The sequence below is a fragment of the Drosophila arizonae genome, chromosome 5 (assembly GCF_054131065.1).
Source record: "Drosophila arizonae isolate 15081-1271.41 chromosome 5, UAZ_ARI_1.0, whole genome shotgun sequence".
In the NCBI taxonomy this organism is placed as follows: domain Eukaryota; kingdom Metazoa; phylum Arthropoda; class Insecta; order Diptera; family Drosophilidae; genus Drosophila; species Drosophila arizonae.
Window position 1 is genome coordinate 12,670,303 of NC_142925.1, and position 23,754 is coordinate 12,694,056.

The following is a 23,754-nucleotide window of genomic DNA, read 5'->3' on the forward strand; positions in this document are numbered from 1 at the left end:
CGCTTTGGCTTAGCCTTAATTTATGCACCCTTCGTGGAGTCAGGAAAAACCTGCTGCGTCTAGTTATGGCATTGCATGTGGGCCTCAGTCCGGGCACCCTTTGTGTTGTGTTCTTTTCTTTATTTATATTTTTTTTTCTCTCTCTCATATTTATTTTTGCTTGGTTTTGCAGCTTTGCTTTTGCCCCCAGTTAGCTTAGTTTTTTCTCTCATTTTTTTCTGGTTTACGTTTACCCAATTGAGGTGAAACGGAAATGAGCTGCCGGAAATACCTGACGGCGTGTACATATGTACCAATGTATATATGTCTATATGTATTAGTGGATGTGCGTGTGCGTGTGTGTGTGTGTGTGAGCAGCATAGTTATGTGTGCCTGCCCGCAGGATTAACGGCCTCACTTTAATGGCCGCCTTGTAATTTAAAACAATTTAGGCCACGCGTCGTTGAAACTAAATTGGCTGAGCGTGAGCTGCTGCCAAGGAAGCTGCTGCTGTTGTTGCTGCTGCTGCTGTAGCCGCGGCAACGGCTGCTGCTCAACGGCAGTCGATTCATGTTAACCACAAAAATGTAGTAAATCTTTAAGTTGCCTTTCAGCTATGTGGGCGTGGCATACGGGCGACTGTCGCTGGCCGAACAACTTCTGTCATAAGACGACAGCACGCACACGGCTGACGCTCAAGTTTTGCCTTTGCCAGAATACATATAAAACATTTGTTTGAATTGGGCATTAGAGATGGCAGCCAGGGCAAGACTTTGACAGAGCTCTAATGCTGCTTGAATATATAAGGGAATAGAATGAATAGAAGAGAAAAGGAATAACAATCAATTATTAATATACAATATATAGTCAAGAACAAAAAATTATTTATATAATAATTATATTGGCATAATAATTATATTAAATATAAAATAAAATAAAAAACATAAAATTAATTAAATTCTGAAAAATTTTGTATAGAATCTAGCATTAAAACTATTAACTTTTTTGTATTAATATAATTTATACATATGTTTTATAGACTTATTTTTGGTGTACTGTCAGTAGACAGAAATTATTGCTAGTATTTCATTAAATTTAGTTTTATTTATTTCTTTATATTTATTTATTTATTTATTTATTTTTTATTTATTTATTTTATTTTATTTTATTTTTCTGTTGAGTAAAGAATCTGAACATAATAATTTGTTATAAATTATTATAGTTATTATTTATGTTCCATACCAAATAGAAACTAGTAGATGGTTCAGTTTGTAAGCCTCATGCTCTCAATCCAAGCTCTGGACCTTAGTTCATTTTTTTTTTATTTAATAATTTTATTAATATTTAAAAAAAAAAATAATTTTATTCTTATTATTTCATTTTTTTTTATTGAATAATTTTATTAATATTTAAAAAAAATAATTTTATTCTTATTATTTCATTTTTTTTTATTGAATAATTTTATTAATATTATGAATGTACAATCAGTAAGCCTATATATTATTTAATATTTTTTATTAAAATTTTATATATTATACATCCGTCTTGCTCTTATATTCATCTCCTCTGAATGCTGCTTAGGTTTGTTTTCTATCAACTCAATACTTGAGTCGTTCGTGACTGCAGACTTTAGCTCAGACTGTTATTGCGAATCCCTGGTGGCCAGTCGTCGGCAGATATTTGATCGAGGTGCAAAGTTATGCGCATACCTGGAAGTGAAACAAGAGCCCAGCGGGCTGTGTGTAGGTGCGTGGGTGGGTGGGTGAGTGGGTGAATGGCTGTGTGACGGGGCGACGCGCGTTGCGTGCGTGCTGCAAGACGTTAGCATACATTCAGGTGTAAATACATGTAGGCTGCTTCAAAAGTAGGCAACAAAGCCGCAGCCCAGTCAGTCACACACACGCACACACAGTGAGTAAAGTTGCCTTTTGTCACGAAATAGATACGCCTTTGTGTGTGGCAATTCGTTTGGTGGCGCGTCTTGTGCCAGTTCGTTTTGGCAGGCGCACAAGCACCAAAAGGATAATCAAGTCGAAAAGAAGCAAACGTGTTGAAAATTAAGAAAATAACAGGCTAGCTACCAGCCAGCCAGCCAGCCAGCGAACCACCCAGCCACCTAAACCACCCATCACACGCGACCTGCTGCCAATCAACGCCGCTTGGCACGATAGCGCCAGAAGCATTGTTGTTGCTGCTCTTGTGGCTCCACAAGGATTGCTGACAACGCAACGGGACAAAGTTAGAGTGAAAGAGGGATAGAGTGAGACGACTTACCTTCTGCAGTTGACACAAAAGGTGTATCTTGAAATAAGCATATTATTATGTGCTGTGTTTCATGCCTGGTCTTATGAAGGTGACAAAAGGACGAAAATGCCAAATCTAATGAGTAAACGAAGAGCCCAGACAAGTTTTACGCCTGGCGAGCAAACAAGCTACATGATTTATGGCCGCATAGGGTAAAGTCCGGACACACACCCACACACACACACACACAGGCAGCATATCATAAAAACTCCAAATATTATTATAAATAAGGCGCCTCTAAAGAAAATCATTTGCTGGCACACCTTACGCCCGTCCGCCGTCTTTTATGATGATTATGTTTTTTTCTATCTACTTTTTATGATTTTTTTATGAAATAAATCACACAACATGCAACATGGTCACAGAATAGGCAGTATTATAGCCAGGCAATGCAATCCCACAAAAGTCTCCAAATGCATGGCAAATCTGATGAGCTCTGAGAGTTCGCAATCTGTGATGTATTTTGTTGGCAGCCATCAGGCATTTGCGCTAATTAGATCAGAACTTCTTAACAAAACGAGCTACAATACATTATATACGTAGTTGTAAAGCACACGCACACACACACAGAGAGAGGGAGAGCTTCAAGTTGAGTTTCTGTTATCCTTTTAACTTGCACTTGTAACTCGATTTACATTCAAGTAACGCAACTACAATGTGGGTAATTAAAATTGCCAGTTGCTGCCAGACTTGTGTTTACGTTGCCAGCTTGTTTGCCACACTCTCCATCACAGGCACACACACTCACACTCACACACACACGCACACAAGGCAGACAATGTCTTACCTCTTTCAGTTGAGTTACTTTGTTGGCCAGGTGCACGCTTAGCTCGTCCTGCCCGGCCATCATTATGCAGTGCTTCACTGTTTCAGTCTTTCCAACTTTAATAATGTGCCTTATTTATGGCTGTTACTGCCGCCTCGTTGCCTCACATCATTCTCGCAATGCAAAAACACAAACAAACAAAAAAATGAGTAGAGAAACAAATAGCAACATAATTTCTGCCGCATAATCGCAACATTAACAGGTTAATGGCTGTCAGCTTACTCACGAAATGTCTTTCCTTGTGCCACCAAATGTGGGTTATTATGATGCGCAAATGTGTTATAAACTAAATAAAAGGCTGCTACGCAGCCACAGAGCAATGGCCTGGCCAATGGCCTGGCAAAATAGCTAAACTATGGCTTATTCAAGAGAATAAGGCAGAGCTGGGCTAGGTTAAGCATAGGAAGTGGAAAAACTGGTATATTTGAGCTTGCCAATTATTATTATTATTATTCTTATTATTTTTATTATTATTATTAATTTATACTTAAGATTTTATACTTTTACAACATATTTAATTTAATTAAAAAGCCCTTTAGAATTTACTTTTATTATGCATTTACATTTGCGATTAGCAAAAACGTTAGAATTAAAATTGAAAATAGTTTTTATAATCAAATAAATTAAATAGGCGCTTAAGATATAGACAATAAATTTATTATAATTTTTTTATAATAAAAAAAGTTTTAATTAAGAACTAACGTTTTTTTTCGATATTGTGTCTATGAATTATTGTCAGATCTCTGCTCAGCTCCCTTTTAAGAAACTTGATCTAGGCAAAAAGTAACTTTACATATTTTTATTTCAGCTCATATTGAAAATTTGAAACATGACTTAAATATATATATTTTAATTTAAATTAATTTATGTCCAGAAAGAATAAAGAACTTCATATATTCCCTCTAGAGCAATCTTATAACCATTTCTATTGCATAGAAACTTCAACTTTCACAACTTTATACATTTTCCAATTACATTATTTATTCTTTATTTCATACCTTACATTACATCATACATATTTCTAATTCATTACACATTCATCAGAAACACTTTGTCAACAAGTAAAGGCAATAATCGCTAAACAAGTGTTCCACAGAATTTCCACAATAATTGCGAAACGAGAATTGTTAACAACTTTTTGTAGTCTCCTGTTCATATTTCTGTCGTGTCTTTGACATTTCTGTTGGCTTTCGTAGACATCTGCGTAGATATAATTATGATTTCATAAAACTTTCGAGTTGTGCCTGATTCAATTATTTATGATATTTCATAACGCTAGAAACATCAAATGTATAGCAACCGTAGCCGTAGCCGTAGCCGTAGCCGTAGTAGTAGTTGCTACCCTTAAAGCACTCTGCCACCCTCCCGGGCCGAATGAAAAAACCAGATGGGCAACGAAAGGAAATACACGCAGTGCAAACATTTTTCCACTTAATTAACATGCTGGCCGCACCACACCGCACCACACCGCACCACACCCCAGCGCACCGCACCACACCCGCTCAGGGGTTAAACACATTGTTGCAGTTATTAAAGTATGTAACATGTTCCAACTTGTGCTAGAGATAGAGCGGATATAGCTGGGGATACATAGGTAGCACCAACCACCGGGATGTTCATTGACTCGAAGAAGAAGAAGAAGAAGACGACGACGAAGCCCAATGGCAAATAAAATGCATGCAATGCTAGAACGTAGCTTAAGCGTTTCGCAGGCAACTTTTGCCGCTGCATTAACATTTAAATGAGTTTATCTGAGCAGCTGGCGGCAGGAGCAGGAGCAGGAGCAGGCAGGAGACTGGGAGGCAATCAAAGGCGGCAGGAGGCACTCGACTAGTAGCAATGTGGCGCATAAATATTTATAGTCGTCCCGCAAGGGCACTAAAATAAAAAAAAAATAAAAAAAGGCAAACAGCTGGGTTGGCTTGACTCGGCCCAGCTCGGCCTGGCCAACAGTTTTTAGTGGCAGCACTCGCAGTCCCGAATGACGCCGACTGATTTATGTGCTTTTGAACATTTTTGCGTAATTTAATTAATGACGGAAATAAGCTGCCACAATACGCCAGGCTACGCAGCCGGCTGTCGAGGTAGGCGTGCTGCTGTATATATGTGTGTGTGTGTGTGTGTCTGCTCGGCTTTAGTGGCCCAGGGCGTGCACTTCATATCACCTGGCAGGGCTGTTGGCGAAGATTAATTAGCGCTTGTAACGCAGCCAAGGTGCGGGGGCAGCTTGTTTAGCCAGCGCCAAAACAAATTGCTGGCAATTGCGCGCCAGTCTCTGGCACAGAGTGAGTCGTGTGAGTGTGTGAGTGAGTGAGTGAGTGTGTTTGTGAGCTTTGGGAAATCAGCGTAAAGTGCGAGGGCCGCTGCAACAATTAAAAAGCAATTTTCTGCCTATGTGTGTGTGTGTGTGTGTGTAGGCGTGAATCAGACAGCACATGAGTGAGTTCACAGCTCACTTTACAAACGGCTCGAAAGTGTGCTAGGCGAAACGGGGCCAGCTGCAATGGAACTGCTTTATGTCAATGTCACAAGGCAGCCCCAGTTATGCCAAAGGACTTCGGGCGTCAAGTGGCATGCTGACTGAGAGCTGACTGGGCTGGCCAACGGAGTGAAAGTGTGGCACTGTTGAGCCCTTGCAACGACGCCATTTGCCAGCTAAGCAAGCGTTGGCCTGCGCATAGTTTACGGCTAAACACGCAGCTGGCACAATCTGTGCCCCAGTTGCTGCCACTGCTCCTGCTGCTGCTGCTGCTGGCGAGACAGAGCGCTGCACTGACACATAGCCCCAGGGATATCAAAAAATTTACAACGCTCTTAAAAATTCAAATCACCTCAAAAATATGCAAGAGTCAGCGCCGGTGTGTTGCCTGCCAGAGTGTGTGTCTCTCTCGCTATCTCTCTCCTCCTCTCTCTCTCTCTCTCTTTCTCACTATGCCATTCAGCTTTGCTTACTTTGTATTTGCTTTGGCTCGCTGCTGAAAGAAGCGCTAAATCTAGCCCAACCGCAAATAGTGGGTACATAAATAAATGCACTGTAAGAAATTAAAACAAAACTGCAAACTGAAAGTGCAAGAAAAAAAATATTTAATAAAAATAATAAATAAAAATTATTATTATTTTGATTTATTATTTAGATTATTTATTATTTTTATTTATTATTTATTATTAATTATTTATTATTTATTATTTATTATTTATTATTTATTATTTATTATTTATTATTTATTATTTATTATTTATTATTTATTATTTATTATTTATTATTTATTATTTATTATTTATTATTTATTATTTATTATTCATTATTAAATCAGTTATATATAAACCTTTACCTATGCGAATTTCTCTCAGTGCACTGTATGTAAATGTGCATGTTTACAGCTGACATAGTACAGACAATCTATGTTTATGTATATGTGAATGAATACCCTTATGCCCGCATGGCCTGAGTCTGTTACCCTTTCCCTCTTTCTCGCTCACTCTCTATCTCTCTCTCTCCCTCTCTCGCTCGCACTCTTTCGCTTTGCTTTCTATGCGGCGTATCTTTGCACACGTTTAGTTTTCATAAATTTTCGCTATAAATATTTATGTTCGCGTTTTGAAATATGTAAAATCGGTAATTGGAAAATTTTTATCATGCTTGTGCATTTCCCAGAATTTTCGGTGCGCTCCGAGCAACTATCGCTGCTCTGCTCTAACCTCTCGCTGGTCATGGCCAGAGGTTTATTTTAATTTCAAGCGGTCTATGCATGTTGACCCCGACGCGGTCTGATATTGAATTCCAATTATGCGATGTAATTAAAAATGCTCTGCAGCGTTCACGTTCAATGTTGAATATTCGCATAATTTTTGCGCTGCATGGAATCGCTTAATTTTCATGCAGCCAGCAGGAGCACCGACAGGAGCTGAGCAATGACAGCTAATGCGTGTGCTGTGCATGTGGCTGAGCCGACATTTTACTTACATGTGTCAAAGGGCAACAGTGCAGAAGAAGTCCTGAAGTCCTCCAGCCAAGGAATTCGGGCGCAAAAAGCGCAGCTCAAGAATCCAGGAAGTCGAGACGCGTATTTTTCAGCATATTAAACAAGCCAAAGGCGAGCAGGCTCTGCTGTGCGCCCATCCTGAAGGAAAAAGGGCGCAATGCATTTGCCATTTGGCATTGGAAGTTGTTGCTGTTGCTCCCGCTGCTCCTGCTGCTCTTGCTCCTGCTGCTGCTGCTGCTTCTGGTGCTGGCTTTGAGACTTGCCGCGCTGAGACTATTCGTTGGCTTTGCCGTGGCCTGTCTGGCTGTCAGCCCGTCTGCCAGTCAGCCAGTCAGCCAGTCGGTCTGTCGGGGTGTCGGGGTGTCCTGCCACGTCCTTGTCTGCCTGACGTCTCAATTTTTGGCTTGCTTTTTACATCAGCGCGCTTCCTGCTCACGTTTCGGCTCTGCCATGACGCATGACGTAGGTGTCTAGACTTGCTAATGTTTCCTCTTGCAGTTGCACACACTCACACACACACACATGCACATGCATGCATGTGAGCTGCTGACTCTTCAAGATGAAGACATAAAATTTTCTGCTGAATTATGTAGTTTGCTTTTTGTTTGGCCCAACTGCAATTGGACTTAAAGTTGAACACGTTCGCACTGTGCCTTGCCTCGATTTGAGTAAGTTAGCCAACTGGATTGGATTCATTTCGCCTCGACTCGACTCGACTTCATTGCTTTTTCACTTGAGGCGTGTTTTCTTCGTGCTGCCATCTAATTGCCTGCCTCGTCTTATTTCCCAACTGCATTGCAACGATCTGCGCTGCAAGCCAAATGAGCCAAGCGAGCCACTCCACAGTCCACAGTCCACAGGCCACAGTCAGAGGACAGAACAGGATCAGAGAGCCCATGACCCATGGCCTTACTGTTTATGTTGCATATTGCTTTGGCGCCTGTTTAAATATTTAGTTTGCTTTAAGCTGTCGCTGCCATTGACTCCAGTCAGCGCCAGCCGCAGGCCACTGACATACTTCTGGTAATAGCGACGGCAGCCAACTTGTAATATATTCCCACGCCGTTTCCTGTCGAGAGCACACACACCCACACACATACACACATTTCTAGTCTTGGCCACATTTACAGCAACACAATTGCACGTTTGTGTTTTTAGATTACAGCATTGTCTATGTGGCTGCCTCTGTTTGCTGCCTCTGCCTCTGGCGCTGCTGCTGCTTGTTGTGCATTATGGTATGAACTATATCTTAATGTAAGTGTCTATGTGTGTGTGTGTGTGGGTGGGTGAATGTGTATTTAGTTCAAGTACTGACAGGCGGACTGCTTGTCTATGGCTTTATTTTACTATACATCTCTCTCGCTCCCGCTCTTTCTCTCTCTCTCTCTCTCTCTCTCTCTCTGTTGCACTCTCTTTGTGTCGCTGCTTTTTACGGCACGGTTTTGCGGCCATCATAAAACGGCATAAAGAAGCAGCAGCAATAGCAGTAGCAGCAACAGCAGCAAAATGAAACCAAAAGCACAGCGCAGTAAAATGAAGTCTAAAACTAAATCCCACATAAGGTACGAACGTGCTCAACACAAATGCCAGGTGCTTACTTCTACACGTCACTGTTGGCTGCCGCTGCCGTTGCCGCCGACGCCGACGCCGTCTTGTTTACCTGACTGGATTTTTACAGTGCCAGCTAGCTATTTGTACCGAACGTTTGTTTTGCACACACACACACACACAGCCAGGCATTTATATGTACAGCATATATATCTATATATATATATATATATATATATATTGCGCCAAGTTGATGTGCTCGAACAAAGCGCAGAGCAAACTTGCCAACGGCAAAGCTAAATTTAAGCCAACAGGCAGTTGGCGCACACTTTGCCTCTTTGCATATGGCCCGAACTCGTTCAACTGGAAGCTGTTAAATATCGAACATATATTTCTACACACACACAGACACACACACACTTACTCTAAGAGTGGGAGCTGCCTGTGAACAGAGCCAACTGACTTTGGTAAATGGTCCGAGATTTGTGCGACAGTTTCTGCTGCCGGACCGGAGATAAGCCTGATGCATGGCCACCAAAAGCAAACTTAAAGCCAGACGGCTGAGTTAATGCACCTTCAATTCAATACAAACACACACACACACTAGCACTTATACACATAATTAAAGCACAAACACAAGTGACTGCATTAAAGCTGTGTAATAGGCTTACACTGCGAGAAACTTAAGTAAAGATGCTATAATTATTACATTACATTATTTGTATATAGAATACAAATTTACAAATAAAAATATTTATATATATTATAAAAATTGTTAAAAAGCATTAAATTATTCTTATATTTAACTGAATAAACACAAATATTTATTAAAAACATTTTTTATAAATTAAAAAATTATGTAAAAATATAATATTATATTGATGGCTCATTATAATAAAACAAAGTCTAATATAATTTTAATATACATTTATATTTGCATTAACAATTTTTTTTTATTTAATTAAATTTATTATTTAAATATTTAATTTTTAATTATTTAATATTTTTTTAAATATTATATATAGTTTATAAAAATATTTGCTATATGAAAATTTACTTATTATTTATATTAAAAACTTTTTACTATGGAATACTTGAAATATTTGTCAATTTATATCATTCAATAAATAATATTGAATATTTTTTTAATTAATAAAAATATGTCCTTTTTGCATAATGTAGAAGATATTTACTACCCACATAAATAAGATATATATGTATGTATAAAGAAAGCTAAGACTTTCATATAGTTCAGCCCTACAAAGTCTCTAACACAAAGTAATATAAATAGCTCCCTTTTCTGCAAGTGTATAAAAGAAAGGCCTTGGCAAGCTGCAGTGGCAGTGTACGGAGAATGAAATCAGAAACACAAACTCTGAGCGACACTAATGAAAACACAGACACGCACTCGCCTGACTGAATGGGGCCTCAGAGAAAGGAAGAAAGAGGGAAAGAGAGAGAGAGACAGATAGAGCTGTGCAGGTGTTGCTGCTGACAAATCAAGCTGAAATCTGTCAACACCTGCTGTTGCCGTAGCGCGTGGCGCTGTCTTCTCATATGAACTGATTTGCTCACAGAGTTGTAGCTCGGAATGCTGTTTGCCGCTCTGGCATTTGTCTTAATAAAGTTGACTTTGCCAGCGAGCGAGCGACTGGCAGCTATTGGGCTTGGCGGCCATTTTGTTAGCGTGCACCACTGCCGCTGTCAGTGGTGGGCCAAGTGGAGCCCAATCATTGTAAAATTAATGCCATAAAAAATGCCGCACTCCTCCACTGCGCGCCGAGTGCAAGTGAAGTAAAATCAAATAAAAATTAAGTGCTGACTCAGTTCGTCTGGAAGAGAATCCGGAGACGAGAGTGTGCGGCATGCAAAGCGCCGATAAGGAAACAGCGTGGGGGGAGTTGGGGCATGGGGAGTCAAGATTTAGACACGGTTGGACGGGGCTGGGCAAGTAATTTACATGGCCACAAAATCCAGCAACGCCAACAACAACAACAACAATGGAAACGTTGCCCAGGACATAAAGCTGAGCGGCGAACGCATGAGTGCGTCTGCTTTTGCTGCTGCTCGGCCATTGGATAAGTGAAATGTGAGGCAAAAGCTCATACAAATGTCACTTCCCACACATTCACTCTCACACACACGCACACATGTGCTGAGCTCTAACCCAAAAATGCATTGGCCATGTGAACAGAGCGAAGCAGGTGTGAGCCGCCGAAACAAATGATGCAAATACGTTTCCAGAGCCGCCCCAAGGAGAAGAAAAATATTCAAGAATTTTTCTTCGCTCTGCGGCAATTTTTACCTGCCTGCCGCGTCGCGGGCGTTGCCATTGGAAGTTAAGTATACGTAACGTAAACGCAAATTTAATGCTTGAAAAATTCGCTTAAATGGATTTAAGTGCGGCATTATTTTTTTTTTTCTCTCTGCTTTTTTGTTTTGCCTTCGTTCCACTTGGGCTGCCGCTGATTTTGCTGCTGCTTCTGCTGCTGCTCCTGCTCCTGCTGCTGCCCCTGCTGCTGCTGCTGCTGTGAGCGTTATCTTTGTGGCCAACGTTTGCCGGCAGATAAATGAAAATCTTTTAAAAGATGAAGTAGAAGCCCCAGCCGGGCAGGACACGGCCTCTCGGCCTCTGTCTTGGCAGGCTTTTGTGTTTATTGAGGCTACTTATCGACTGTACACAGTCAAGTTAACTTTGGGGCTCTTTGGTCAGCCGAACGTAGCTGCTGTCGGGCTACACCCGGGCGTATACGCAATGAAAACTTAATCAACGCATAGCCTGCCGCATGAAGCATTTATGTTTAACATGACGCACACACACACAGAGCCGTAATGCATTTGCATAATCAACTGACGACCTAGTTACCAGAGGCTTCAATTCATGCCACATGGCAAACGCAATCATCTTGATGCACAGCTCAACTGCCTGCTTGACTGCGCTTAATGCACTTGACTTGCATTTGATACGAATGTCAGCTACTGCTGCTGCTCCTGCTCCTGCTCCTGCTGCTGTTACTGCTGCTGCTCCTGCTACTAATACAACATGTTTTATCTGTCATGAAATTTATATGCTGACGCACAATATAATCAGAAGAGCGTGGCTGGCTAACGGCGCTTAACCTCTGATGGCGGCATTTAGATTCGAGCGTTTATCGTTAGCCACAAATCGATGGCAACAGTTTCTCGCTCTCTGGGGCGTTGGACACTCAAAATTTACGACTCAACTCTGGCTGGCTCTTGGCCCTATACAACAACAGCAGCAGCAGCAGCAGCAGGAGCAGAAGCAGGAGCAGCAGCAGCGGCAGGAGTAGCAGCAACAAGGCGCGCACATTCTTTTTATAGGCAATTAAATTCTATAGGCCATGGCAACTGGCAGCACGAGAAGCTCAGCCCAATCTCTCCCAGAAAATGAGATTTGCATTTTTGGCCAGTGTCTGAGCTATATTGTGTTAAAAATTTAATTCGCCCAAAAAAAAAGGTCAAATGGAAAATGGAAAAGGAGTAGGGAAGAAAGGAAAACGAAACCCGAAACAGAGCAGCAGACGGGTCCGGTCAATGATAACCTTCGGCATTATAGTGTGAAGTAATGAATATTAAAATGAAATTTGCAGAGACACTTCACACCCGCACACACACACACACACAGCTGGTTGGAAAATCGAAGACGCAGCTTGGCCAACAACAACGCGCGCAGTTGACAGAGAGCAAATATTTTGACAGCTGTCAGTTGAAGAAAATGATTTTACATTTTTTTTTCGAGCTGCCGCTGCCTTCTTTGTATATTTTAACGGGTATTCTGTATATGTATATGTGTGTCTGTCTGTGTGTGTGTTTATGTATGTCCTTTTCACACCAATTGGTGCTGGAGTAGGGTCTTTCATGCTGGCGCAACCACATGCCAGGCTGATAGACAGGCAGACAACGTGACTGCTCCTTTAACACCAATTGCTTTTTAATGCATGCATGCCAGAACGAGAGACAGACAGAGAGAGAGTGGAGAGTGGGAGAGAGGTAGAGAGAGGGAGCGAGAGGGAGTGCCTGCAAGGACAAGGCAAAACAAATATATGTACGCAGGACGTTTAAAAAAAATTGATTGACATTTTTGGTGAGCACACATTTCGTCTTATTTTATATGCAAAGCAGCAACGTTCACACACACACTGACACACACACATACATATGTCAATGTCGCTTTGACAGACAATAATGACGTTAAAATTCTCAACATTTTGCTGACGCTATTTGGGTCGTATTTGTTGCTATTGTTGCCAACACGTGCTGCTTGGGCACATTCGACTCGCTCGACTATTGAGAGCTGAAGCTTAAGAAAAGTTGAAATAATTTTATAGTAGGGCAGCTAAAAACCTAAATTTAGATACAGGCTGAATCAGTTTAAGGCCAGGTAATTAACGAGCGAAAACTCTTAATTTAGAGCCACGGTACAATTTAACATAATTTTTTCTATTCGTTTCTTTTTCTATAAAAAATCGACTGAGTTTTGGGAAATGGAAAGATTAAGAGGGAAAGCTGAACTATCTATTATCATCGGGTTTCTCTTCAAGAGCTGTTGAAATTTTTCATGCACATTGAAAGAAGAACTCTTAAATATTTCACTTCGGATCCTTAAACTTGAATCTCTTTATTTCTGATATATTATCTAACGCCCTGTCTTTGCCTCTTTTCTGTTGGCTCATGTGAACCAAGTGAAATACATAATGAATAATACACACACACGCCTGCTCAGTCCGCGCATTCCATGTCCTCATCTCTGTCTGGCAGTGGCAAGCGAGCCAGCTCTGGGTACGGCCACACCGAGGGCAGAGCCGTGCCGAGATCCGTGTAATACTGATAGTCCTTGACGTGCTTTGTGATGTCCTTGGGTATCGGGTAGATGGTGGCTGCGCCGCAGCTGATGACGTACTTGGCCACGGCCACGCCCACATGGAAGGCAACATTAGCGGCCTCCTTGACGGGCGGATAGAGCGCGTTCTCGTTGGGCGCAAACTCTCGGGCATATTCGGCAATCGCATGCGCTGTCACCAGGAACACATCGTCCGTGATGGTGTGCGGCTTGGTGCAGAGTACGCCCAGGGCCACGCCCGGAAAGGAGAAAGCGTTGTTCGCCTGCGACGGCGTCAGCCGCTTGCCGTTAATCACGACTGGCGGAAATGGCGATCCCGAAGCATACAATGCTCGACCCTGAAATCGCAGTGAAGAGAGGGTGCAGGTGGAGTGGGTGGAGTGGGTGAAGTGCGTTCGCTTACCTCTGTGAAGTTGTAGGCCTGCTCGGCGGTGCACTCGGCCTTGTTGGTGGGATTGGAGCAGGCCAGAATCGCTGGATGCTTGTGGTTCTTGCCCATGCTGCGCAGAATTTTCTCCGTGAAGATGCCGCCCTGGCCTGTGGCGCCCAGCAGAATCGAGGGCTTCAGATCCTCCACCAGTTTCTCCAGATTCTTCTCGGGCGGCAAGTCCTTGGCGAAGCGCTTGATGTCTGGTATGACGAATTTCTTTCTGCCCTTGGTCACAATGCCGTCGACGTCGACGAAGTAGATGTTCTTGACAGCGTCCTCCTCCTTGATCTTGCGGCTCAGCAGCTCCTTGACCAGCAGATTGCCCACGCCCAGCGCTGCGCTGCCGGCGCCAGCAAACATGATCACGTGCTCGTTGAGCGGCTTCTTGGTGATGTGCTCGGCGGCGAGGAAGCCGGCCAGGCCGCAGGACGCTGTGCCCTGGATGTCGTCGTTGATGTAGCAGTACTCATTCTGGTACTTCTTGATGAACCTAAAGGCATTGGGCGTGGCAAAGTCTTCGAAGTGAATCAACGTCTGCACGCCGAAGGCCTTCACGACCGACTGCATGAACTCGTTCACCAGCTCATCGTACTCCTCGCCCTTGCAGCGCTCCTCGCGCACCCCGATGTACATGGGATCGCACAGCAGCTGCTGATTGTTGGTGCCCACGTCGAGCACGACGGGCAGCAGATACTGCGGCGGAATCCTGCCCAGTGCCGTATACAAGTCCAGCTTGCCCACCGATATGCCCATGCCATTGGCGCCCAGATCGCCCAGCCCGAGGATGCGCTCCCCATCCGTCACACACACCGCCCGTATGTCCGTCTCTGGCCAGTTGTTGAGCACGTGCGTCATGTGCCCCTTGTCGTACTTGCTGACGTACAGGCCCATGGACGTGTGGTAGATGTGGCTGAAGTTCTGGCAGACTATGCCCACCGTGGGCGTGTAGATGATGGGCATCACGTCCTCGATGCGATCGATGATGAAGCTGTAATAGAGACGCTCCTGGCGGGCGCGCAGCGCCCGCAGATAGATATAGCGACCCAGATTGGTCTTGTGCGCCTTGAAGTTCGTATAGACGGCAAAGAGCTGCTCCTTCTCGGTGCGATGGCAGCTCGGATAGAGGCCAATGATATTCAATATCTGACGCTCCTTGTGGGTGAAGGCTGTGCCCTGGTGTGTGTGTGTGTGTGTGTGTGTGTGGTTGACCCTTAGTCACTATTCAACACGCTCCCCATACGGCTTGGCTTACCTTGTTATACTTTGGATCCACAACCTTGCGATAGTCCGTCTTCAGGACACTCGCATGCCAGCTGCGCAGGGGCGGGCTGATGCGGCTTTTATTTACACTGCTCTGGTGCTTCGAGGCCAGCAGAGAGCTAAGTGAAAGATGGTTTAAGAGGGTGAGCAAATCACCTTACGCAGTTTACGTACCTCAAATTTTGTCTTAGGCCAAATTTTAGTGCGCCGCAAGCCATTGCAACAGCACTAATGTAATTCTGAATGCACGCGGATGCCTAGAAGAAATATATACATACAAATTAGGGTTACCAAATTACACTATAAGAAATATCGTTTATTAAAGCAAAAGCTGTCTATGTTTCTGTGTGTGTCAATGTGTCTGATCTGGAGTGAAATGCTTACAATTATAATCTGAGCTACAGCTAGTATACTTTCAATATTTAATGATAATATTTATTTTTTTTTTTAATTTTATTTTTTATTTAATTATTATTATTAATATAATTTTTTATTTGTATTTAATTTTTATTATTTTTATTATTATTATTATTATTATTATTATTATTATTATTATTATTATTATTATTATTATTATTATTATTTTTTATTTGTATTTAATTTTTATTTATTTATTATATTATATTTTTATTTATTTTTCAATATACTCATTTATTTTATTACTATTTTTGTTTTATTTAATTTATGTATTTATGTATTTTTTATTTTTTTTTTCTACGATAATTTTAGTTTTTAAAACTAAAAAAAAAAAAACAACTCTAAAATAGGAAATGTTTTGTCAAATAAAGTAAGTCATTATGTTGTTAGGAAAATTACAAGAAACATAAAATTTTATTGAAACAAAAAAGGCGAGCTCAAGCAGAGGAATTACACATCGTTAAAATAATGCTGTTCCGTATTTGGGCTCTGGGTCTGGGCCTGGTCAACAATGACTAATTTGCATAAGGGTCAACTTGTCAGCAAGTGAGCCACGCCCATTGGGCGGCGACTATTTACATAGATACTTGCTTATTATTCATTATGTATCTATTATTATGCAAATCACTACCAAACTGCCAAAGGAATGGCCCAGGCTCTGCTCATTTTGATGAGCCCCTCTTTGCTATTATTGTCGTTGCTTCTTCTTCTTCTTCTTCTACTTTTGTTGTTGTTCATTTTTGGTGGGAGTGTGGGTGTGGCGGCCATTGTCAGTCGTTGCTCATTAGCCGCTGTTTTATTTTGTATGTTGACATGAATGGGCAACAACTCAAATTGACTCTTAGCGCTGCCATCAAAGGATTTGCCAAAGACTCAAAAGTTTTGGTCGCCTTTTGGCCCGCTCAGCGCTGCCTGCTAATTGCGCCAAATTAGTTGACAACTTAATGTCGTAAAAATTTGAGCTAAATGCCTCAATCTTTCGTTAATGGCATTGACAGTGGTGTTACCTACACACACACATACACACATACACATTTATTTCGTGGCACGTGACGTCTCTGAGTACGTGACACTCGGCCCGCAGTCGCTGTCAAATCTGCAAGGCCAGGCTTCGCTGTTTGTTTACAACTGCCATGCAAGTATGTGTGTGTGTGTGTGTGCGAGTGTGTATGTATGTGTGTGTGTGTGTGTGTGTGTGTGTGTGTGTGTATGTTTAGTGTATTGTTCCCGCTTTATACACAAGCTCTTTTGTCTTGCTGCAGCCGCCCCATAAATTAGCTCTCTCAGCTAAATTATAATAGTTTAATTAGTTTTTTTTTTCTGGTTCGCTCGACACACGCTGCCGCTGACAGTTTCATTAATAGATGCATAAACTTTAATTAACTGAAGCTGAAATCTGCAGAGGGCCCGCTCTGCGACCTTTAAGTGGGCTGAAGCTTTTGTTTCCTTTGATTTGCCAGCTAGATTAGCAACGTGGCGTATACGTAATGTGCGCTATTTATTACTGTGCGGCGTATACTTAATGTGCTTATATGATATCTGTATTCCTGTACTCATATAAAATGCATTCTCCTCTCTTGCAGAGCATGTCAAGGACTTCAGCTGCGGCCCGCTGCACTACAAAACCTTTTACATGGATGAGCGCAACAATGCGCTCTACGTCGGCGCCATGTAAGTACACCGTGCTAGAATTATGGCTGGGCTAAGGGTATACCCTTACTGTATATGTGTGGGAGTACGGCTGGTATCTAAGTTCGTTGCGGTTTGCCATTTGACGTGCTCGAGCCCGCGTTAATTGCGCACTTCCGGTGCGACTGTGTGAACTTCCGGCTGGCACTAAAAGCAGCTACGCGAAAAGCTTCAACACATTTGAAGCTGCATATTTCATTTTTGAAAGCCCAGCGTCCAAAGTGCCCAGAGTTGTTGGCAACACTGTCGGCATACATAATTATGAATTAATGCTCGACGTGCGGTTCGAGGGAGCCAAAGCCGAGGGACTGATGGCTGCGGTAGGGCTCCATTCGGTTACGGGTCGGGGTCGGGGTTGAGGTCTGGGTCGGGGTCGGGGTCGGGGTCGGGTGGTTCAGGTCAGAGAGCTGAGAGCTGTGGGCAGGTCGCTCTAGTGCTCCAGCTCAATTTGACAATGCCCGTCGTCGCTTGCTCATTTGTCTGCCGCAAGTTGAACATGGCCGCATTTTAACAGTTGCGGTCTCTCGCCGCTCCCTCCCGAAAAGCGCTGGCAAACAAAGTAACCAAAATTACCACTTGACTCGAGCGCCATTTTTCCAACGCAACCCACAGCCGGCAGCGGTCGTCGGGGCATCATCAGCAGCGAGTGCCACTGCCACTGCCAGTGCCACTGACACTGCCACGGCTGCTGCTTGCCCCTAGTTCTCGCAATGAAGATTAATGGTTTCGAGTTGTTGGGGCGCCGCTCTGCCAGGGCCTAAAACTCTGCCGGCAACTACATAAAACACACTTTAGCACCGAGTTTCGGCGTCGACGCGTTCCCCTTTTTCAGTCGGGTCTCCGCAAACTTTTGAGTAGCCGACCAGAGTGAGTGGGAGGGGGCGGGGGGCACTGCAAATGCTGTTAAAGTTGGTCCGTATAGCTGGGCCCATGGACGCAATATTGCGACATCGATATATCAATCCATCAATCAATCAATCACGATCCCGAACAGTGCAATAAACGTAACAGGCCGCCGCAGACGCCGGTGATGAGCAGGTGCTGCGCTTCAGCCATGTGCAACGCAACGATTTTTCAAAAAATACCCAAGAGGTACACACAGAGAGAGAGAGGGAGAGAGAGAGGGGAGAGAGAGACAGATACAGACATAGCTGACTGAGAGACGCCAGCAAATAGACAATTTCAATTGCTTGACAGCAGGCAAAGTCGTTCTCGAAAGTCGCTCGGATGCCGCCGACTGACAAACTGACGGCTGCTCCTCAGCCACTTCCTGTATGTGTGTGTGTGTGTGAGGGTGTTTGCGGGTGTGTGTAAGGTCACGCTCTTGTGCTGATTGCGTTTCACAGCACAGCAGAGCATTAACTTATCGTGTGTCGGGGCACGAGCGCGGGATTAGCTCAAGTGTCACTCGAGCCGCCACATATCCATCTATGTGCAACAACCAGTAACAACAACAACAACAACTGTTAATATATTTCTTATTATCTCTTGCAGGGATCGCATTTTTCGTCTCAATCTGCGCAACATCAGCCAATCGATATGCGAGGTAAGTGAAATGAGGCGCAAGAGCAGAAGCTAAAGTAAAAGCAAAAGTAAATGTTAAAGTCAAATCTCAATTGACTGCAGGTAAAACAAATGCTGCTAAGAAAATATAAGTGAAATGGGCAATAGTTGGGAATGATGGACTGGGGTATACCCTAAAGCTATAATAGGCATAGCAGAGAACTCCCTAGAAATAATTGAAACACAGCCAGAGAAAGAGAAAGCTACTTTCATTTGGAAAAGAGCAAATGAAGTTTTGCTTTATGTTTCATTAACTACAATATATGCAATATATATATATATATATATATATAATATATATTATATGTATATTAATAGGTCGTTTGATTTAAGCCTTTACCAGTTCTCAATGGCTCTGCAGCTTGATTTAGATGAAATCAGCCTCTTGATGCTTTCTCCTATGTAAATACAGCATATCCAGCATACCCTCTACTATTTATTCCAGGGTATTATAAAAGCGCATGTAAATGCACAAAACACTTACGCTTACCTACACACACACACACAGTCACAGGCGGGCAGACACTTTTAGCCTCTTCAGTATTGCTTGCCAGACAGAATGTTGTTGACACACACACACTCACACACACACACACACCCAAGTTTGCATATGAACAGGTTACACTCACTTGCAGGCTTTTTACCTGGCCAGACACTCACTGAAGATGTTTGTCGAGTTTGTGTTTGGCTGCTGTTTGTGTTCGCACACTCTGTGACATGCTCTTATATAAATATTCGCACACACTCACACACACACACACCTGTGCTTAAGTTTGTTTAAGCATATGTCTGGCTGCGATACGTTTTTTCTTTTTCTTTTCATTTTTTTTTTTTTCAAGAGCTTTGCTCTGAATATGATGCACTTATTTATATTTTAAATGAAAGTTGAAGTTTTTCGCTTTAAAATAAAAAAAAAAATGTTTTTAATTTAAGCTAGGTTTTCAGTTTGCTCAAACCAGGAATATTAGCGTAAATAGACTACAAATATATATTATTTATTTCTTCTTTATATATTTTGTTTTCTTAAATTATTAATATATGTAGTACATCAATATTAATATATTAATATAAAAAAGTTCGTAATTTTTCTTCCTGCTGGCACTCACATTGAGACTTCCATTCAGACTGGATGCAGTACTCAAAATAATATCATATCATATGAAACTTCAATGAAACCATAGTAGATTATTAAGCAGAGTGTCAAATGCACAAAGATATATCGATGATTACTTGCAGAGTTGCATAAAATTTAATTAATATATTTTCTTTAAGAATAATTACAAAACTAATTAAAACTGTCAAAATGCCAAATGCAAATTTCTCCATATGACAAACTCTGAATGAAGGATATTAAATGATGGCATTTCGATTACTGAAGGGAAGCATGTGATATAGAGAGAGAGAGTGAGAGAGAGAGAGTGAAGGTATAAAGATTAAAATGCAAGAGCCTGAAAGTGAGTGCACATCTCATTATGTTCTGCTCTCCATATAAATAGATATTACTATAAAGTCACTTCGAGTTTGACACTCGAGGCGGAAGGTCGCTTTATTACATTTTGACAGTTCTATTGCAGTTCTATTCAAGTATTCTAGCTGAAGAGACAAAAGCAGTTGACAAATATACAAAATGAAAAAGTCTATGCAATAAATATGAGCATCAGCAGTTGCCCTAGAGGAAGTCTAGTGCTTTGATTTCTAAATATTTATATACACAATAAAGCAGTTTTAAAAGTTTTTCTGTTTTCCTTGGCTCTTCCTTTAATTAATCGATATTTGCTGTTTTTTTTTATTTGTTAGATTTTATTGCCAAGTGATTTGAAACCATAAAGTATTTGAGACTCTCGACTTGCGATTTACGATACTCGGAACTGAAGTCGAAAAACTTGGCATTTTTGTGTGCGCCCTCACATCCGTTTTGCCCAAGATCTATGTAGACAGCGCCCCACCCCGCCCCTCTGCACACTGCTCCAGCGGGCGGCACAATTGCACTTTAATGATTTCGTCTTCAACTATCAATATCCGTTTCCGTTTCAAGTTCATTGAATTGGCATTTGGCTAGTCCGCACTTGCATCTCGCATCTCGCATTTTGCAGAGCTCTGGAGAGCTGCGTACTGGACTGGCAGCCATTTGCCACATCTTTAGAGTCATCTGAGCGATGCTTCGGCCCAGTCGGCGGCAAATGCTTTCAACGGCAATTATTTGTGCTGACTCCTAAACGGCCAGAGCCGAGTTCGTGCTCACAAATTGCGTTTCAAGTTGAAGCCGGAGCACTTAGGCGCTGCCTGAGGAGGCGGACGGGCGCCTTAAAGTGCACTGCCAGTCTCTCAGTCCCCGTCTCAGTCTCCTTCTCAGGCAAACTGCAAACTGTCAGCCGGGCAGGATATTGTGTTCACATGGCCGCAGCGCAAAGTGTGTCAACTCTGAGATTTTTCTATGTGTGTAGGTGCGTCTCCTTGAATACACAAGCACGGCGCATTAACGATGGCCAAACTCGAATGAGAAATACTTATTCCACGAATGGAATGTCGCTTAACCACTCCCTTCCCCACCATCGCAATCAACTAGACGGCTTTTCAAATCAGCTTTTCTTTTGCTTCCTGCTTTGGCAATAATTCGCATGGCGCGCTCAAAATTCAAGTGCAGGCGAAAATCGAATTAAATAAACAAATGCCCAACGTGAGTGAAATACCAACAACAACAACAACAACGACAATGGTTAGGAATAAAAAGAGCAGCATAGCTGAGGCACAGTCACAGTCAGAGTCAAAAAAAAAAAAAAATAAATATGTACATGGTGAGTGAGAGAGAGAGAGAGAATACTGGCATATGAGATGGGCGTCTTGATTGTACGTGTTGTACACACACACACGCACACATTCCATACACACCCACACACACACACACACACACACACACACACCCCCACACACACACACACACACACACATACATTTCTCCCATCTCCAATTGTTGCGCAGTTCTTTTGTTGTGGCTGTTGTTGTTTTGGCTGTCGCGTTTGCCTTCTTGATAAGCATGAAATTTTATCACGCTTTCAATAAACTTTTTGGAATATTTGTAAAGCGTGGCGCAATGGGCAGAGCAAAGCGAATGCTTTAAGTACTTAAGGAATCATTTGTTTGCCCACATTTCTGATTGTTTCTCTCTGTGCTCTTCTGTTTCTAGCGCGATGTGCTCATACTGGAACCCACCGGCTCCGACATACTCAACTGTGTGTCCAAGGGCAAGCGAGAGGTGCGTCTTAAGTGAAAGTTCCCTATATATAGCTAACATATATCAACATATCCATAATCCATGCTAAATTAACTAACCAAAATTGCATGCAAATATTACGGCCTTCATCTCGATTCGATACTTATGCATTGCCTTCACATTCTCTATCTGTCCCATTACACACACACACACACACACGTACACAATTATTTTGCTTAAACATTTGTTTTCATTCAACCGAATATTGAATCGACATTCGGGCACCTGTCAAGAAGGTGGAATGCCGCAATCACATACGCGTCATTCAGCCAATGAACTTCAATGGACATCGACTCTACGTCTGCGGCACCAACGCGCACAATCCCAAGGACTACGTTATAAATGTGAGTACCTATATTTGTATTTGTATATGTATATATGTATTTAATGCATCAAAAATTCACTGGCCTAGAGCTGGCTGTGTCAGCGCCTAATTGTGAATGTCAGTCAAGCTGGAAGTTAATTTTCCAGCCAGCAACAAATTCCAAAATTAAAGTCAACTAATGCGCTTTTTCTTTTCTCCCTTCTCCCTTCTCCCATCTGCCTTCTGCCTTCTCCAACTCCATCGACATCTCCATCATCGTCTCCATCTCCGTCTCCATCCAGGCCAACTTAACACATTTACCCAGATCCCAGTACGTGCCCGGCATAGGGTTGGGCATCGGCAAGTGTCCCTACGATCCCGCTGACAACTCAACCGCCGTCTATGTGGAAAACGGAAATCCCTTTGGTTTGCCAGCGCTGGTAAGTCCAAGTCTCGCCCAAGTCGCGTAATGCCGACGGAAAGAAAAAAAAAGCAAAGAGAAAAGCAAGGGCAAAAACAAGCAAGAAAAAAAAAAAGAAGGGAAAAATGTCAATTGTAATAAAATTACAAAAGTAAAGTAAAGGCAAAGGCGAAAGAGAGAGTGTGCATGTGTGAGAGGAAAAGCGAGAGAGAGAGAGAGAGAGAGAGAAAAGTAGCAAGAAGGAAGGAAGCGACAAAGTTCTGTGCGGCTATGGGAGGCCAAATGGCAAGAAATTTAAAAGAGTCGCAATAAAGCAGCTGAAATTAAATTAGAGTGAAGCACACACACACACACACATGTACATGCACACACACACAGAGTCAAACACTTGCAAAGAATCGGCTCTGAGGCACGTGCTTACACTTTACGCGTAATTGTGTGCGTGCCTGTGTGTGCGTGCGTGTATGTGTTTGTGTGTGTATATGTGTGTGCCACATTTCGCCTTTGCCTTGGCAAATCAAATTTCCCGAATATTTGGCGCTAATTTGCCGGCATTGCTTGCGATCCAACTCACAGCGACTTCAGCATAATCCATTTCCCTCAACTTTCCACTTTCCACTTTCTACTTTCCTATACGCACACCAGTACGCGGGCACAAATGCGGAATTCACCAAAGCCGACTCGGTTATATTTCGCTCGGACCTCTTCAACTTCACCAATGGCCGCAAAGAGGCCAACTTCAAGCGCACTGTTAAATATGACTCCAAATTACTGGACAGTAAGTATATGGAATTGAAAAATATTAATTGATTTATCTGATATTTTTTATATATTTTAAATATATTTTTTTAAATATTTCTTTAATATAATAAAATATAGAAGAATAAAATGTAATATA

The 23,754-nt window shown here is 42.3% G+C and overlaps 2 protein-coding genes across 4 annotated transcripts in view; one reads left to right on the forward strand and one right to left on the reverse strand.

Annotated features, from left to right (window-relative positions):
* Positions 1 to 23,754, forward strand: part of Sema2b (Semaphorin 2b) — a 62,553-nt gene that overhangs the window by 30,070 nt on the left and 8,729 nt on the right. For 2 of the 3 annotated variants that reach the window (XR_001916075.2, XM_018012816.2), the window contains exons 3-8: positions 17,192 to 17,279; positions 18,792 to 18,843; positions 22,045 to 22,113; positions 22,365 to 22,475; positions 22,738 to 22,875; positions 23,502 to 23,634. Coding sequence is in view for 1 of the 3 variants with exons in the window: in XM_018012816.2 (XP_017868305.2) it covers positions 17,192 to 17,279; positions 18,792 to 18,843; positions 22,045 to 22,113; positions 22,365 to 22,475; positions 22,738 to 22,875; positions 23,502 to 23,634 (591 nt within the window). In the remaining 2 variants the exon portion in view is untranslated. The remainder of the gene's footprint in view (positions 1 to 17,191; positions 17,280 to 18,791; positions 18,844 to 22,044; positions 22,114 to 22,364; positions 22,476 to 22,737; positions 22,876 to 23,501; positions 23,635 to 23,754) is intronic. The other variant, XR_016270176.1, reaches the window with a different exon arrangement.
* Positions 13,249 to 15,577, reverse strand: LOC108617127 (NADP-dependent malic enzyme-like). The gene is made up of 4 exons (XM_018012817.2): positions 15,366 to 15,577; positions 15,184 to 15,310; positions 13,905 to 15,104; positions 13,249 to 13,839 (listed from the first exon to the last, which is right to left on the reverse strand). Exons 1-4 carry the CDS (start codon positions 15,407 to 15,409, stop codon positions 13,381 to 13,383), a joined length of 1,830 nt encoding a protein of 609 aa, XP_017868306.1. The 5' UTR covers positions 15,410 to 15,577; the 3' UTR covers positions 13,249 to 13,380.